The 16,838-nt window shown below is 34.3% G+C and overlaps 3 protein-coding genes across 5 annotated transcripts; 1 reads left to right on the top strand and 2 right to left on the bottom strand.

The window, feature by feature from the left end:
* Positions 1-1,297: 1,297 nt before the first annotated feature.
* Positions 1,298-7,109, bottom strand: LOC131665750 (contactin). Of its 2 annotated transcripts, none has more exons than XM_058937843.1 (10): positions 7,017-7,109; positions 5,595-6,400; positions 5,141-5,522; positions 4,956-5,058; positions 4,368-4,840; positions 4,015-4,293; positions 3,487-3,936; positions 2,923-3,410; positions 2,622-2,852; positions 1,298-2,541 (listed from the first exon to the last, which is right to left on the bottom strand). In XM_058937843.1, exons 2-10 carry the CDS (start codon positions 6,390-6,392, stop codon positions 2,059-2,061), a joined length of 3,687 nt encoding a protein of 1,228 aa, XP_058793826.1. In that variant the 5' UTR covers positions 6,393-6,400; positions 7,017-7,109; the 3' UTR covers positions 1,298-2,058. The 2 variants fall into 2 exon arrangements, with proteins under 2 accessions (XP_058793826.1, XP_058793827.1); XM_058937844.1 differs by lacking the exon at positions 7,017-7,109 and adding an exon at positions 6,668-6,777.
* Positions 7,110-7,528: 419 nt separating this feature from the next.
* LOC131665780 (TBC1 domain family member 19) lies at positions 7,529-10,139 on the bottom strand. Its single transcript, XM_058937896.1, has 11 exons — positions 9,800-10,139; positions 9,616-9,738; positions 9,345-9,543; positions 9,184-9,271; positions 9,055-9,115; positions 8,749-8,979; positions 8,606-8,680; positions 8,300-8,534; positions 7,995-8,196; positions 7,716-7,902; positions 7,529-7,653 (listed from the first exon to the last, which is right to left on the bottom strand). Exons 1-11 carry the CDS (start codon positions 9,905-9,907, stop codon positions 7,585-7,587), a joined length of 1,578 nt encoding a protein of 525 aa, XP_058793879.1. The 5' UTR covers positions 9,908-10,139; the 3' UTR covers positions 7,529-7,584.
* Positions 10,140-10,427: 288 nt separating this feature from the next.
* Positions 10,428-16,800, top strand: LOC131665778 (uncharacterized). Of its 2 annotated transcripts, none has more exons than XM_058937893.1 (9): positions 10,428-10,787; positions 11,518-11,607; positions 11,694-11,855; positions 11,919-12,156; positions 12,301-12,667; positions 12,757-13,320; positions 14,399-14,784; positions 14,947-15,403; positions 15,495-16,800. In XM_058937893.1, exons 1-9 carry the CDS (start codon positions 10,727-10,729, stop codon positions 15,984-15,986), a joined length of 2,817 nt encoding a protein of 938 aa, XP_058793876.1. In that variant the 5' UTR covers positions 10,428-10,726; the 3' UTR covers positions 15,987-16,800. The 2 variants fall into 2 exon arrangements, with proteins under 2 accessions (XP_058793876.1, XP_058793875.1); XM_058937892.1 differs by having other exon boundaries at positions 14,396-14,784.
* The last annotated feature ends 38 nt before the right edge of the window (positions 16,801-16,838 follow it).

The following is a 16,838-nucleotide window of genomic DNA, read 5'->3' as shown; positions in this document are numbered from 1 at the left end:
CACCAGAAACCATTAAAACAGATATACTTAATGTACTTGAAAGTATAGAGTTTTATATAAAATAGAATAATACATTTGATATAGTTATAGTTTAATAATTATTTATTTTGAAAAATTCATTAATTATAAAATATTGGTATAAATATACAATAATACGAAAATATACAACATATTTATTTCGTCCTGTTGGCCTAAAAATGGACTTGATTCATAATTATTTACTTATCCGCATAAATGATTATTTTTTCGTCTCTATTGTTATACTTTGCATTACAAAATACAATATTTTTTCCATTAAAAAAAGTTGGTTGTATGTCATCTTTAATCGTGATAAATATAAAATGATAATAATTTCAATTTCAATTTATATTTGTGACGGGTTTAATAGAATAGTATCTCGTCAATCAAAATAAATACTTACTTGAAAATGTAACAATTTCAATTCAGAATCACGCAATAGGTTAAAGAGAGTACCTAATCTAAACAAATGTTTATAACAATATAACTATTCCTTGTGGGTTTTGCGGATGCAAGCAAGTCGCTTGAGAGTCCTATGTCCACAAGCGAGTTCGCCGGCGAACCTAAAAATCTGCCATCAAGCTTGAACATTAACGTGCTCTCTTCGTGCTAGCTAGGTCTTGTGAGCCCGAAATAAGTTGCCGACGAGCTAGTAGTAAATGCTCTCGAGATTGTTAATTAATTAAGAGCTCTCTCAGGCCTTGAACCAAGCTCGAAGCGAGCACGACTTGACTCAACGGTGTGTAGTGTCGCGCTAGTTGCGTCTCCGGTATTCATGCCGCAGGTCGCTACCATGACCTTGATGTAGAAATCGATACCGCTTTGATATTTTAGAAAAATGAAACAATCGTTTGTGATTATGAGCTGACAGTAAGCTCGTTAAACTCTTTTGATTGCAATGTCATGAATTTATTGTTCATAGCGTGTAGAAACCAAAAGCTTCATAGAAACTTCGAACAACATTCAACGATCATCAATATCCCGATACTGTGATAAAAATTGTTGACTTACTAAAAGTCGATTGGCAATTCGACTGGCACGAAACTCTCAGTAAAAGCGAAAATTGGTCATCGTTATTTCGGTCTTTATTGGATGTATGCGCAACGCTTTCGATGACAATCACCATATAGTACGCAAGAGGGGGTAATAACGACGACGACAACGGGGGTCCAGCTGTTATATACTGGAGCTCCTGAACATAGACGAACAAATATTATGAGCACACAGAGAAAAAAATGTACGACTATACTTTCAAATGTAAAAAAAGCACTTTATTTATTTCTTGTTTAATTTTTCATATATAAGATTTAACAATGTAAAAAGTACAGAACAATGTTGGTGTTTGTGGCATCAAGTACAATATATTTGATAAAATAAAAACATTGTACAGACTGGAAGGTACGAATAAGAGGATCAGAAAAGAATGAGATTTAGCATATATTGCAAAATGCGCTCGTACGCTAAATATATATATATATATATTTATATGTATGTATATATTCTACAAGACTCATACAAAGAATAATATATCATTTGTTCACATATTCTTATAAAAATCTCTTAAAATACGTCACGATATTCTTGAATTCTTTTGGACGGAAACTCTGAGATTCTTAATTAACTCCAACGATAACGCGCGTATTGTCGCATGGAGGAATAGTACGTTTAATTATCATTAAGAAAAAATTTGACGCTGCTCAGATAGTTGTGCGATAAATTAAGCGCTTGTTGCATTATACATCGAAAAGACTGATTGAGTACAACCATAAGAATGCATTTGAAAGATGAAAACACAGTTCCATTATCAACAATCCTGAAACGAGCGTTTCACTTAAAATATTTTTTTAAACCTAATGTTTATTCTAATGCACAGTACTGTCCAGCATAGTTTCGCTATAATACAGTAATAGGTCAAAGTTAACTTGTCTCTCTTAGAGAAACTTACTTTGTCATCTTTTGTAGGTATTTTCATATATCCTATACATTACAATTTTTAGAAATTGATTCATTTTTCGTATTAATCAAAACTGTGTAGAAGATTTAAATAAAAATACTTTCTTCGTAAAAGACGATCTTTATAAATACTAGCATGACAATGATTAAACTGGTATTCAACATTTTATTCACGGCAGAGTTGCCATAATCCGACGCATCTCCCATACGAAACCTATGCGCGGGACTAGACATTCTGCCGTCACCTCCATTACTGTAGGCCAAAACTCGAAGATAATACTCTTTACCTACACCCAAATTATTTATAATCGCCTCAATTGAACCCACTGGAACAAGGGTGTCAGTGGCAGTACTCATGTCTTGATCTGTTTCCCAGACACGTATCTTGAAACCGATCACAGGCTCTTCGTCTTTCATATTCTGCACGTAACGCCAAGTCACACGAACAGATGTCGGATTGCGACCGAATACGTGTACAGATGATGGTGGATTTTGTGGTGCTTTACGGTAAGTTCGTTCGAGGAAACGCTCACTCTCAGGACCTTCACCAGCGGAATTGTATGCCATTACCTGAAGATACATTTTTTTTAAATATTAAAATTAAATTTTTTCTCCAATAATCAAAATTCAAAATAAATAATAAATCTTACTTTGACATAGTAGTAAGTATTAGGCTGCAAACCAACAACAAGAGACCACGGACGAGTCGTACGTGATAAATAATAGACAGCATCTTCTTCGCGTCCATCTTCCATCCAGTACTTAATACGATGACCTATCAATTTGCCACGCACGAACTCTCGAGATTGATTAATCGGAACCCATGATACATTGAGAGCCGTACTATTGTATGACAATGCACTCACTTGTTGAGGTGCAGCCTAAAGAGAATAAACATAAAAATTAGCATAAAATTGCTATATATTTTTTATAAGTATTTTATAACTATACCTGTGGCATATCTTCAGCACTATAAATGGTAATGATTTCTGACTTTGGCCCATATCCAATATCGTTAGCAGCTTGTACAATAACATCGTATTCAGTGTAAAAGTATTTGGATTGGATTGCAACGACAGCCATGCCAACGTTCCCGTGTTCTTTAAGAGACAATGATTGAAATTCACGCTCATCCTTCTTGTTACGCCAGTAAACTTTGTAGTAAATTCCCGGTCCGTATTGATCTTCGCGTTTCAAGGGATCCCATTTAATCGTCAATTCACTGATCTTACCGCCACCGCCTCTGATATTTGAAGGTGCTTTAGCTGGTCGATCGGATGGTGTGCTGTACTGTGGGGAAGGCATCGAAGCTGGCCCGTAACCAAGCTCATTGCCAGCTTGCACTCGAAATTCGTAGGTCGAGTATGGACGTAATACATTTTCTAAAGATACTTGTTTTCGGCCATTGTATCTGTCGATTTCTCGGAAGTTAGTATAATCTAAAATAACAAAGTACTTTATCAATATTCACATCAAATGAATTAAATAAAAAATGTTTACAACTGCAAAGCTTACCCTCCGTCAAATTGAACCAAGTTTGATTATAAGATGTCCTAGCTCCAATGGCATATTTCGATATCATTCTACCATTGTATGCCCCATCTGTCCACGCAAGGGTCACTGAAGTTGTAGCAATAGTAACAACTTGCACACCACCAGGAGGTCCAGGTGGTCCTTCAATAGTGATGGTTGTTTTTGAAGTAATTCTACCAACTGCGCTCTTTACAATACATTCGTAATCGCCAGCTTCCGCAAAAGTCGCGTTGATGATATCGAGAGTCCCACCATCTATGACGATATGCGGATTCGCTTTGAGATCTTTGTCTCGAATACGCATATCGTTGTGCATCCAGATATAAGCCACGTCCAACATTTCGTCTGTTTGAGCCATGCAACGAAGTGTTTGGTTCTGATTTACTTGAGTGATAATGCGCGGTGGTAATGATTCGATTAGTATTGGTCCATCTAAAAATATAGTATTGATTTTGTTCATCCATGATCTTGAATGTTTTCGTATCAGTCAGGTATTGAATATGTACTCACTCAAAACAATAAGTCGACCTGATGATTCATCATTGCCATACTGGTTAGATGCTTGGCAAACATAGGTACCTTCGTCATCTCTCGATACCGGGCTAATCATTAGATTACCAGTATCCAAGATACGACGTCTACCGCCAGTACCTAATACGTTACCATCTTTTTTCCAAACGAATTTCGGCATAGGCGCTGCTTCAGGATTACAAATCAACGTAACATTTCCACCTTCACCGGCGTAGGTTTCTGGTTCTAAAGGTCGCTTCTTAAACGATGGTTTAAGAGCTATAAACATTTATTTTTCATTTTCAAAATGATTAATTTGTAAAAAGAAACATAAAATAATTTATAGTTCTCACATAAAACTCGCAGTTGAGCTGACGAATACTTAGTCTTCAGCTGATTCCTCGCCTCACACTGATACATTGCCTCGTCTTTCTCAGGATCTAATGCGTGAATTCTCAGTACATTATCCTGAATTAGATATCTGTCTTTGTCTTCCGGCGGTAGATTATACATATCAATATATTCTCCATTTCTCAGCCAATTATATGTAACATCAGGAATACCGAATGCTTCACAAATCCAGGTAAGTTCACCATGATTGTCCATATGTTTGTCAGTTAAAGGAACGGTAAAATTGGGTGCAGCTTGGATCGACAAATAGACCGAATTCGTAATTGAAATCTTTTCGTTACGTGCACGACATACGTACTCGCCTTGGTCCTCAATACGTACACGTGGGATCATTAAAACACGATTATGATTCATTAAATAGGCTCCTCGAGGTAGTTCGGCTCCGATACGAGTCCAGTTGTACGAAGGTACAGGGCTGTGAATTCATACAAAAATATTAACTATTGACATTTAATTATTTCGGGCGTTGATTATTTGCATAATCTACTATTTATTTTATTAAGTGTAAAACTAAATACACATTTACTTACAATCCAAAGGCAATGCACTCCATTCGGACTTCATCACCTGCAATTGGAGCTTCGGGAAAAATTTTAGGAAAATTGTTGGGGAACTTCAAGCTTTGCGGCGTAACTAAACACATGAAAAAATTAATTAAAAAATATAATAACTTTAAACAATTTTTAAAAAGTCGTAAATAAAATTCACAACGTACGATGCGGCATAATATAGAGTGGGAAGAATGGCCCATTACGTCCAGTATCAGAAGCAGTACTTTGTACGTTGCAAGAGTAATTTGCCTGATCGAGTTTCTCAAGGGCCGAAAAATATAAGGCACCGTCGTACGAAACAAATAATCTCTCGTTATCGTCGTCCACGAAATAAGGGAAAGCTTCTCTTGCCCAATAATATTTGACACCAGGAAAATGTTGAGGGGGATCGCAGTACACGGCTTTACCCCAATGCTCATCACCACGTTCTTCTGGACGTTTTAAATTAAACTCGAGAATATAACCGAAAGAAAGCTCGACACTCTCCGAGCGAATTGTGCCGAATTGGTTCGTAGCTTTACAGTGGTAAGTGCCACGATCTTCAGTCTACAATTTTTCAAAAGCTTATTTTAGTATACAAAGATATGTACAATACAATTAAATATTTTTGATAAATACCTGATTTGGAGCAAAAATGATGAGAGTTCCACCACTGATAGTATACCTGTCATTAGCTAATGGATCAATATTCTTAGCTATCAATCTGTCGTTTTGAAAATCTTCCTTAAACCACTCGTAAGTGGGGGCCGGATATCCACCAGCAAGGCAACTCAGAAAGACATCATTATTTACAACCCTTTTCGTGACATCAAACACTTTGTTTTCTGGCTGTTTTATAAAATATGGTCCCCTTGGTATGCTTAATGGATCAGTTATTTCAAGACCATACTGGTAAGTTCGATCATCATTCAGCAGATAGTTTAAATTGGCAGCGAGAGCTTCACAGATATAGTAATGAACTTCATCACCTTTGACTTTTTCCAAACCCCACCTCTTCAGTCCTTCGCTGTAACCATACACCAAGTAATCTTTGCCAAAAACATTATCAAACCTCTCAGGTAGAAAGGCATTTTCCATATTAATAATCTGAGTTCCATCTTCATTTGTCCAATAACCACCTTGCATTCTCACACTGGTATACCACTTTCGATGTTGAGGATCTTGTTGCAATAGCTCACGAAGAATAGCACCATGCTCTTCCAAAGAGTTGATAGATAATAAATCACTTTGATATGCTAAGCAATTTCTTCTTGCATCTTCTCTCAGCCTGTAGCTTTTAATGAATCGATAACAAGAATCTTGGTACATTACCCATGGCTTAGGACATCTGCGTTCTATCTCATTGTAATAAAGAGTTTGGGATGCCACAGCACTTATTGTTGTGATAATAAATATTAGATGGATTATCAAAGACATTATACTGCCTGAAATATAAAAATACAATAAAAAATGACAGTTTCTTAGCAGTAATATAATAGATGTACATGGAAATCATATTCTAATTACTAAGACTAATGATTCAGCAATTTGAAGCAAGATATAAAAAATTATTATTTATAAGGATCACTTAATCCTTGCATTAACATTGATGATTATTTAAAAAAGAGATTGATGTTTACCATTTAATATAATTATCAAAATAAATGAGAATAAATATCTTTAAAAATAATAATATAATCAGAGTGTATTACCCTTTACTTCTAAATTAACTTCAATAGATGCATGAACTATATGCTGCAAAAACCTGTTTACTGATACATTCTCTGCGATTTGTACAAGATTTCCAAAATAAACGTTAATTATCCCAGAAAATTCTTTGCTAATTAACGAAAAGAAAATGAATTTGTCGTATTACTCATATGTAAGAATATGTGCAGCGCCTGGACTCAACAGTTACAATGGGAGGGGACATCATAGGGAGTGGCAACTACGAGTATATTGTATATTTTTAAATATTTGCATGTTCGAACCCTTGTAAGCAACACGAGAAACATTGTTCACGATGATAAGATGACGAACTAAATTAAAAATGTTACTTACCTTTAATTTATTTATTTCGTCGTTTTGGATCGGACGATTTTTTGGTTTGAAAAGTGGCGTCCCTCTTCACGTCATAACGCGACTATATGACTGTGGAGTACAGACGATTCATTTCTAACCTGATCCCCTCCACGTACACAACGCAACCGTGTGTATGTACAACGTAGATATAGGTATAGTACCTTTATTTTTGTGATTTGAGGAGACAACGGTTTGTTCAATATTTTCATGGAGATTTTTATTTATATATTTGATCGATCAATTTTTACATCATATGTGACAAGACTAGTGAATTCATTACTTAGCTATTTCGAAAAAAAATGATACTTATTATAATAATGAAGTAATTTTTAGTTTTTAAATATATTATAACTATTTCATAAATATTTAATTAAACTATAGCAATATATTTATTTTGTATTCTAAAAACTTATATATTTATATGAACATTAAATAAAATTGTAATAAAAATGTTTAAATCTTATTTTGTAGATAGCGTTTACAATTATTTTCTGGTTTAATTTCCATATAATTTTTTTTCATATAAATTCAATCACACATTTTTTATTCAGTCATTCAATAGACTTAGTTGTAATAGTGGCATGACTTTTATTGATGATAAATCAGCCAAAACATTCTAAAATATTGTAAGGTATAAATTATATTTTTCTTATGATCAGAAATTAAAGATTCACTTACTTCAACCAGCTGAGAAGTATTCACTTGCATCAAATTTTCCTTTCTAAAACTGAGAATAGTTACAGCTAGCAATGATATTATTTCCAAAGAATCATATCCAAGAATCAAATCCCACAAATACAACAATTGTTCTGGAGGTAGATGACCACTGAAGCCTCTCATCAGCCATTTGAAAACAACTTTTATTCTAAAGAAATAATAGATTTTAAAGTAAAAAATATAGTTGAAAAAAAATAAAATATACCAAATATTATTAATATTATATTAAAAAGTACTGACGGTTGAATGTGTAGATTTCTAAAATGTGCCCACAGCTGTGGCTCATGACATTGCAATAATCTTTCAAATAAAAGACATAATGCAACTATTCCTTGTTCATGACTGGATACTGTGTGCAAACGAAACCAGTATCTCAAATAAAATGCTCGAAATGTGAAGTACATTGCACATGGATCATCATACAAGTAGCAGAAAGGCGTAGCTAAAAGGATCCAGTTATTAATTTATAATTACTTAAAAAATGAAAGCCTACATTACCAGAGATTAAGCTAATTCTCTTAATCTCTGGCATTGCTATGACATACCATACATAGTAAAACCATGAAAAGGAATAACTCCACTTGGAGGAAAAACTAAAGTATTTTCTAGGGTTGCAGGTTTGCCTTGAAGAACTGCATGAATGACCTGACCTCCTGCACTTTGGTCTGCTGTTACTGTAGGTAAGACTTCAGAGTCTCTTGAAAAGCTCAACATAGTTTTATATAGAACATCTTCAAAAACAAAATATTGGTCATCGTTACTAGCTGTCAGTTGAACATCCTATAAAAACGGAATTGTTTTTTTATAAATTACCAATGAAATTTTTATTAGAGACCTTCTCATTATGTTACCTTAATTATTAATTTGTCTACCATTATATCATACTGTAAAACCATAGTTTGCAATTCCTTATAGTATTCAACATCCTGTAATAAATTATTTCTAGAAACAAATGTATCATTTTGTATAAAAAAAATAGAAGAAAAACTCTTACATTTTCTCTAACAATTGAATCTAATACAAGAGACCAAAGTTTCCCTCTCAAAGCTCTGGGAGATCCACACTTTAAAAATTCTTGGGCAATTGGTGCATGGTTGACCTTCAAAACTTTTTCCCCCAGATTTGCCCTTTCAGCTTCTAAATTTGGAAAATTACCTATAGATGGAATGTTGCCATTGACACCAAGAAGTGCAACACCTTCTGAAAGTTCCTTGTATATTCCTCTCTGTACATAAATGATTTTTTAAATACAATATCATAAGAACATTTAAAACATTATTTTTGATTGCAAAATGCTCACAAGTTCTGATAAAGTTTTCACTTTGATTTGAATATGGCTAAACTCCCAATTTGGTTCATTTCTGAAATAATTAAATAAAATTCAAAAGTTGTATCAATAAAAATATGTTTGTAAAAGGTAATAATTTACTGCTGCTTTTTAAATGATGGATCTCTGACTGAAAACAGTACTTCTAAGAAGTCTTTTGGAGCATACAAAGGTCTATAATTAGTCAGATCTGTTAGAAACAAAATAAAAGTTCTGATAAATCACACTATACAGTTTTAACTAATTTTTCTCAAGACATTCACCAAAATCACAGGTACTCAATTCATTCCACTTTTCTGAAAGCTCTTCTCTGTCAGCATTTGGTCTGATTCTTGCAAGTGGAACATTTAGTTCATTACACATAGAGTTTAAAGATTTCTGTATTCTTCTTTCCCATTGAATCTGGGCTTTTTTCAAGTAACTCAAATCTGCTTCATACTCATTGGGTGTTTCAATTGAATTCTATAAAGAAACAAGTGTATTAATAAAAGCATTACTTTGCCGCACAGTTGACATATAAAAACCATTTATTACTTGCGATCTTGTCCAATGAAAAACTGTATTTCTAATGTGAGTTTCTAAACCATCCTTTTTTAAAGCTTCAAACAGTGTTTTTTTGAAATCTTCTTTTTTTACTGCCGAAGATGCAACCAATCTCTAAAATAATAATAGTATTCAAGTCAGAGTGAAATTTCGTGACAAAAAATTATCGTTATACCTGAATTTCATTGTATAAATTTTTATAATTTGGCATATTCTGAATATCTTCGGTTAATTTTTTAGCAGTTTTTTGGAGTTCATTCAATTGATCCTTGTTCTCCATCATTAAAATATTTTTTTCTCAAGCTTAACTACTTTTATCCAAAGAGCTAATAAAAACAAAAATAAAGCTCGGCGCCATTTGTAAACAACTTGATAAACACCGCGCGGCTATACGTAATTGTACTATACTATAATATGTTATACTCGAATTAAAACATAAATATCAAATACAGTTTTCAATAAGAACATATGACATGAGGAGTAAAAATTTTCGTAAAATTTACATGAAAAGGAAAAACGTGAATGAGCTTTCAATTTTTAAACAAAGCAAACTGATGGTTGCGAACTCTTAATCATAATTTAATATCACGATAATACTTTTTATAAAGAAAATGAGATTTAGCTTCTAAACTGAATAGCAATTATTAATCACATATTATAAGATGATGAATATTTGATAATGAAATAAGAAAGCTCCCCCACCATATTTTAGATTGATGAAATCACGACGGAACTTATTCGCATGCTGCGCGCGCGGCAGTTTTTTATTCTCGCAGCAGACTCCACGAAGCAGTATGTAGAGTTCGCCTGATTCGCAGCGCTAGTACGTCGTCGCGCATTTCGCCGGTGGCGGCGACGACGACTATCACGATTTATAAATTTGATGCTTGAACATCGTCGCCAGCGCTAGCGCACCCCGGTTGTTATATATTCCATCGAGGTGTAATATATAACGTGCGCGTGATATTAACATGGCGGCGCGGTGATCGAGACGCGAGTAAAAAGAGAAAGAGAGCGCGAGGCTCTGTGCGAAACCGAGGATCGCCTCTTTCGCCAAGTTATAATATAGGTATAAGTGTAGTAATAACCAGTATCCATCACGATGGACATCGCGTCGATGCTCGAAGTCGAGGTCCAGGAGGTTGCCGATAGCAAAGAGAATGGTATGTTGTGTAAATTCACTTGTAAATTTCAAGGAAATATGCGTCTAACCTTACTACTCTGGTTTTCTATAATACCCCTGATTCTTTTTCTTTATTTTTCTTTCGTTTTTCTCCGACCTTAGCCAGAATTTTCATAGTATTTTTTTTCTTTTTATTAAGAGTGGATTTCCTTTTTTCGGAGTAATTATTTTTCACCTTTCGTCACTTGTGAAGTGCGAGTTGGTTTAATTATTTGATTATTAGCGCTTTGTTAGCACTTCAACAGACAAAACCTTCTCCCCATGTGTTTTAAATTCTGCTTGGATGGTATAAATAATCTGAGGTACATAGGTGCATTTCAACGTTTTATGTTGTATCGTCATTGTTATTTATTACTATTGTTTTCAGTGTTACTATTGTAAATTAAAGATGTGCATGCTAATTTTTTTTAAAACTTTCTTTAAGTTAATTTTTTTCTGTGGAAAGTATAATGCATTTTAATTTAAATAAAAATGATTGATGAATTTTATTGTAAATAATTAAAAAAATTTTTAAATAGCTAAATAATGCAAGCAATATACAAAACTGACATTAAAAATTGACAATTGTACTAATTTTTATATGAGGTGATAATTAAGAGACTGAGAATTAATCTATTCATTTTGGAGTGATTTTTAATTCATAAAAGACATTTAACTAAATAATATGAATTTTTGATAATATCATTTAATAAAAATTTTTATAATTTTAGTAATACCAGATCTCCAACTGCATCAGCGCTTTCCATGCGTCACCTTCTCCTCAGAAGAGAATGAGTTTTACAAACTGACATATGGTAGTGGTGAGTTACACTATTGATTATTTTTTATATAAGCTGAGTTATCAAAAAGATGAACTAATTTCCTATTCAATATTGATATTTGTTAGATGTTGCTTCTGTACGATTTCTCAAGCTCCATTGCACTAGCTGTGCTGAACATATTGGCTCTGCTCCAAATAAAGCACATAACATGCATGAACATCCAGTTTTGCGTGTCCTGCTATGTGGCAAATGTCGTGAATTCTATGGGACTGGAACTTTTGAACAAGGTAGTGATACGATTATATGGTATACGTAGTGGTACGATTATATTTTGTTGATAATTTTTAAAGGTGACGATGCCACTGATATGTATTGTCGTTGGTGTGCAAATGGTGGCAACCTCTTCTGCTGTTCTTACTGCAGTAATACATTCTGCAGTGCCTGTATAAAAAGAAACTTTGATCCTCCAACCATCAAGAGGATAGAGGAAGAGGAGTCATGGAAATGTTTTGTCTGTGATCCCAAAGACTTGTATCCACTACGCTCTTTATGTCGAGCACTCTTATCTCATATAGAAACAGTGACTAGGTAATTAAAAGCTATTATTTTAGTACTAATAGATGAAAGCACAAGTAGTAACTACACACACACAGACACATACACACCTGCTCTAAGCTACATAGGATTCCATCCAATAGCTTACTAATAAACTAATCAACCTTTCTATTGTAGATTATTAGAAAATGCGAAGAATATGAGCCTTAAAGAGATAGAAGAGAAGATGCATTTAGACGAGACAAAGTGCTGTTCACGGAAACGTAAGCGTGGAAGACGACGGACCATGTCAATGTCAGATGATGAGGAGGAAGACACGTCTTATGTGCCAGAGGCTGAAAGAGCCGATTCACCACCAGCGAAAAAACGTAAAATTAGGTGCGGTACCGTGCGAAATGTATTAAGCAATGGATACGATCACGAGTACAGTAATCGTCGTGAGAAAAATAATTCTGACGTTGATCCCACTGATCTCATGATGACGTGCGAGCAAAGCATGGTCGAAGGGGATTCGGAAATTTTGAACAGCGATGATCCCACTCAAGTATGTACATATATTTATTGATAATGAATTGTTTAATATATTAGTATTAATCTAAAAATAGTCAATGACGAGCTTTATTTTAATTACAGGAACCCGTGCAGTCACCACGAACAACACCTAACATAATCCGTCAGCAACCACGGCAAGTGCAATTCAAAAAAATCGCTCCAAACAATATGGCAATAAATCCAGTACCCCTGGCGAATCTTCTTAAAGTGGCAATATCCTCGAAGCAAATCAAAATTGGTGGAATGAATAAAAAATTAGTGGCAGTGCCTATGTCGATGGTTCCGAAAGGTGTAGTAACGAGTAGCATAAACTTTGTCAAACCGCCGACACATTTCCTCATGCCGAAAAATACAATGAAACCAGTAGTTCAACAAGTGGTTCGTGTACCGCCGTCAACTGCACAGCAACAACAACAGCAGCAGAAGCACCAACAACAGCAACAATCACCAAGTGTCATTGACTTAGATAGTGACGACGAACCAGTGATTTTGGATAATTGTGATAACAATTGCGAAGTGAACAATGGTGTTGTGTCAGATGAACATGTGACTATCACTGATCAAATCGAGGAAATTGAAGAGACTTTCATTGTTGATAATGATAATACCGTTAACTCTGCTAACACTGCTCAGCCTAATAGTCAGGTAAGAACAATATTCTTTTTCATTTTAAAAAATTTGTACAAAATAATAATAATAATGTACACAGAGTCGTGAAAAATTTAATCTGATATTGCGATACTACCGTACTAAAAAAAATTTATTGATATTAAAATTTAGATGCGTGTTTTTTTTAGTTTCACAAAAATAATTATTCGTAACTTCGTAAAATTTCTGTAACTTTTTTATTAATTTAAAATATATTTTACAATTATTTTGCAACGTATATTAACTAAAAATTACAAGTAAAACATATTTATGTATTAAAATCTAAATTGTTTAGCACGTAATCGTAAATGTTTCGAAACCGTTATTGACAACGTTCTGTTATAGTGATAACAGCAATTTATAAGAAATCAAACTACAAAATACTTATTCAATGACTTTAATTATTTTTATTTTAAATTTCCACGAAATATAATTTGAAAAAAAAAATTTTCAAATAATGTTAATGGACGTTCAAATGAGGCCACTATTGAGATGTAAAGTTTTATTAAATCATTAACGAAATTAGTTTAAATTATCATTGTTAATTTATCAAAAACCAAAGAGCTAAGTGTAATAAAAAAAGGACCAGATGTTTTCTCTTAAAAATTGTCTCCATCTTGTTATTCGAGCGCGCGCTGCCGGCATACTTATAACCTCTAAGTAGTTTTGTCTCATTTGTTCGCGTCCACCCTGTTCCTTCAAGAAAGTAATTTGTTAGTTGTTCTTCACTTTTTCAAAATCTGTGTAAATGTCATTTCAATCGAAAAAAACTCAACGACAGAGCAAATTCAGACCGTGTTCATCAAAACACTTCAAGAAAATTAGCAAAAATCAATAATACACATCCTTGCTGTTTCTCTCTCTCGCTCTCTTTCTCTCTCTCTCTCTTTCTCTCAAAACCATAACAAAGAGAGCAGCAGTTGTCTCTTAACCTCTCCTCCCTCCTTTCTCTTTCTTGATTTCCTTCGTCAAAATGCATTCCTAAACGAAACTGGTTAACAATAGCTAACAAACGAATATAAAGACAACCATGATGCTTGGAAGTCGCTACGTAACGCGTAAATTTGTACAGCAGATTACGGACGACGAGTTGGTGGTGATCTCGGAGAAATCGCCAAAATCAGCTTCCGCAGCACCGCCAGTGATTACCGTCGACGGCATGATACCTCTGAAGACTCAACAACGCGATCAGCGTTTCAAAAAGATGCTCGTGCTTCAGAGCCAAGAGATTGACAGCACCATTGGCAAGTTGAAGACCAAAGTGTTGAAATTAATGCAATTGTCGAATAACCGACCTCAACACGATGAGGATCTGTTGAATTCAGCGGCCATGTGTACCAAAAGGTTTCACCGAGCTATGAGGAAAGCACTTGTCGAGTTGTCACAAATTAACGACAGGTTAGTCAAAGACTACTTGCACTGGAGGAAGAATTCAATCAAGAGTGGCGTGAAAAAGAAGAGGTGAGTTTGTTGTAATTTTACGAGTTGTTTACGACCGATCGCTATTTTGCAGTGACCGTTAATTGTAAAGGCTATTCGTACGGGCATCAAATAATTTTAAAATCTAACGAATGGTCTGAATGTCGACTGGTTCTTACGATTGTTGCTATTTCTCCATCACAGTCAACCCAAAGAAGACATTCCCTTGGAAATGATCTGCGTGCGAGAGTCAGCATCGGAATCAGACAACGATGACGACGATGACGACAATTACATCGAAAATTTCGATGGTGAAAATCGCGTGATTGAAGGAAATTCTGATCTACCACCAGAATTCGCGACGATTCTCGATCATTTAACAATATTCAAACGCAAAGTGACGGCTGTCAAAGGTATCGGTGGTAACGCGTCGGTGTGGACGGAAGACAAAGCATGTCAAGTCGACGATGTGCCTTGGAGAGATTACGAGAAATGTATCGGTTACTCATTACTTACGAGGTCGGATTACGATCCCGAGACAAAAGAGGAGATACTTCGGCCTGTTGTCACGCCTGACGAGAATTTTGGTAAATATCAAGAACAGTTTTTGTTCTATCTGCAGCATATCGAGGATCATGGTATCGAAACCGACGACTCAAAGGTATGTGATTGCAAAGTAACTGGAGTATGTTTTAATATAAAAAATAGCTATTCAATATATAAAATAATTTTCATTGCTTTTTTATGTTTAGGGATTAGCTGATCCGAATCAAATTCCACTGAAAGATTTGATTGATGGTACGTCGCCCTTTATTACAGATATGCTAGAACGACTGAGTCCTGTGACCCTTTCGAATGGTGGTAACTTTGACGATTCGGATCCAAATATTATAAATATCGCAGATCAAGCGGAAATGGAAATATGTCTTAATGAGAATGAAACGCCGGAAGAGTCGGAAAAAAAATCGGAAGAGAACGCGGCGCCAACGTCCAAAGCTGTGGAAGAACTTGTTAAAATGGTAACGAAGTTGAATGAAGATTTACGCAGCGAACAGGTAATCGCTGAGAAAAAGACAAACGAGGAAAAGAAGCTTAGTCATGTTGAGCTAGAGCAAGAAACTCGTGATGCGGTAAATTCAATCCTTCACGTGGTTGATAAGAGTTACGAAGTAGAGCACAAAATGGACACTGATATGTGTACTAGTAATGACATCGCCGATGATGACTGTACGACGATTGACTAGTTAACGATCAATTAATAAACCTTGTCTTCAAGAAGCAATTAATTATCCAATTTCTCTCTTATCTCGTTATGTTAAAAACGATCTCTGTACCCCAGAGTAAGTGATTCTGAAACTGTTGATTTCACCTACAGATAAGAGATGTTTAATCAATTCTTTAATAAGACAACCGTTGTTAGGGGTTTTGAAAATATTTATCACAGAGTTGTAAGAAGTCACGGTTTTTTAATGCCGATATTATCTTTTAACAAAAAAAAATCGTCTTGCATATTTTTTGTACAATCGATTTATATATAGATTCCTAACTGTGAGACTTGTACATAGGTATTTCTAAATGGACGTTAATCTTATTATTTTTTTCAATTTTTCGGGATATTTTCAAAAAATATGTAACGAATATTATTGAAATAAAGTTTTTTGAGAATTCTCGATTCAAGAGAAAAAAGAAAATCGCTGACAAAGAATATAATAGATATAAGAATTAAACGAATTGCAAATAAGAAAGCATAAGAGTTAATCATTACAAATTCTACAAGTAAGCACAGGTTGTAAGCTTATAGCAGTGAATAGAATATGTGAGATAATAACTAAAAAACAAAATATGAGGTAGATCAAAACGAAATTCCAAATCTCTATGCTTATTGAAGGCAGGGTTCGTTTCATACATATACCGATTTTACGTGATTACTGAACTGAATACAATTTTTTTTGTTTACTTTATTTAAGGTAATGCTTGTCCATTAAACACAATAATAAAATACGATATAAAAAAAAATATATATAAAAATCTGATATATCTTTCCACAGAACAATTAACAAATGATTGATTTGGCACAAAAAAAGATAAAATCATTA

This window comes from Phymastichus coffea, unplaced genomic scaffold (assembly GCF_024137745.1).
Source record: "Phymastichus coffea isolate CEN01 unplaced genomic scaffold, Cenicafe_Pcof_1.1 PCOF00054, whole genome shotgun sequence".
Classification (NCBI taxonomy): domain Eukaryota; kingdom Metazoa; phylum Arthropoda; class Insecta; order Hymenoptera; family Eulophidae; genus Phymastichus; species Phymastichus coffea.
The sequence above is the reverse complement of the archived record's forward strand: the minus strand, read 5'-3'. Positions and strand labels throughout refer to the sequence as shown.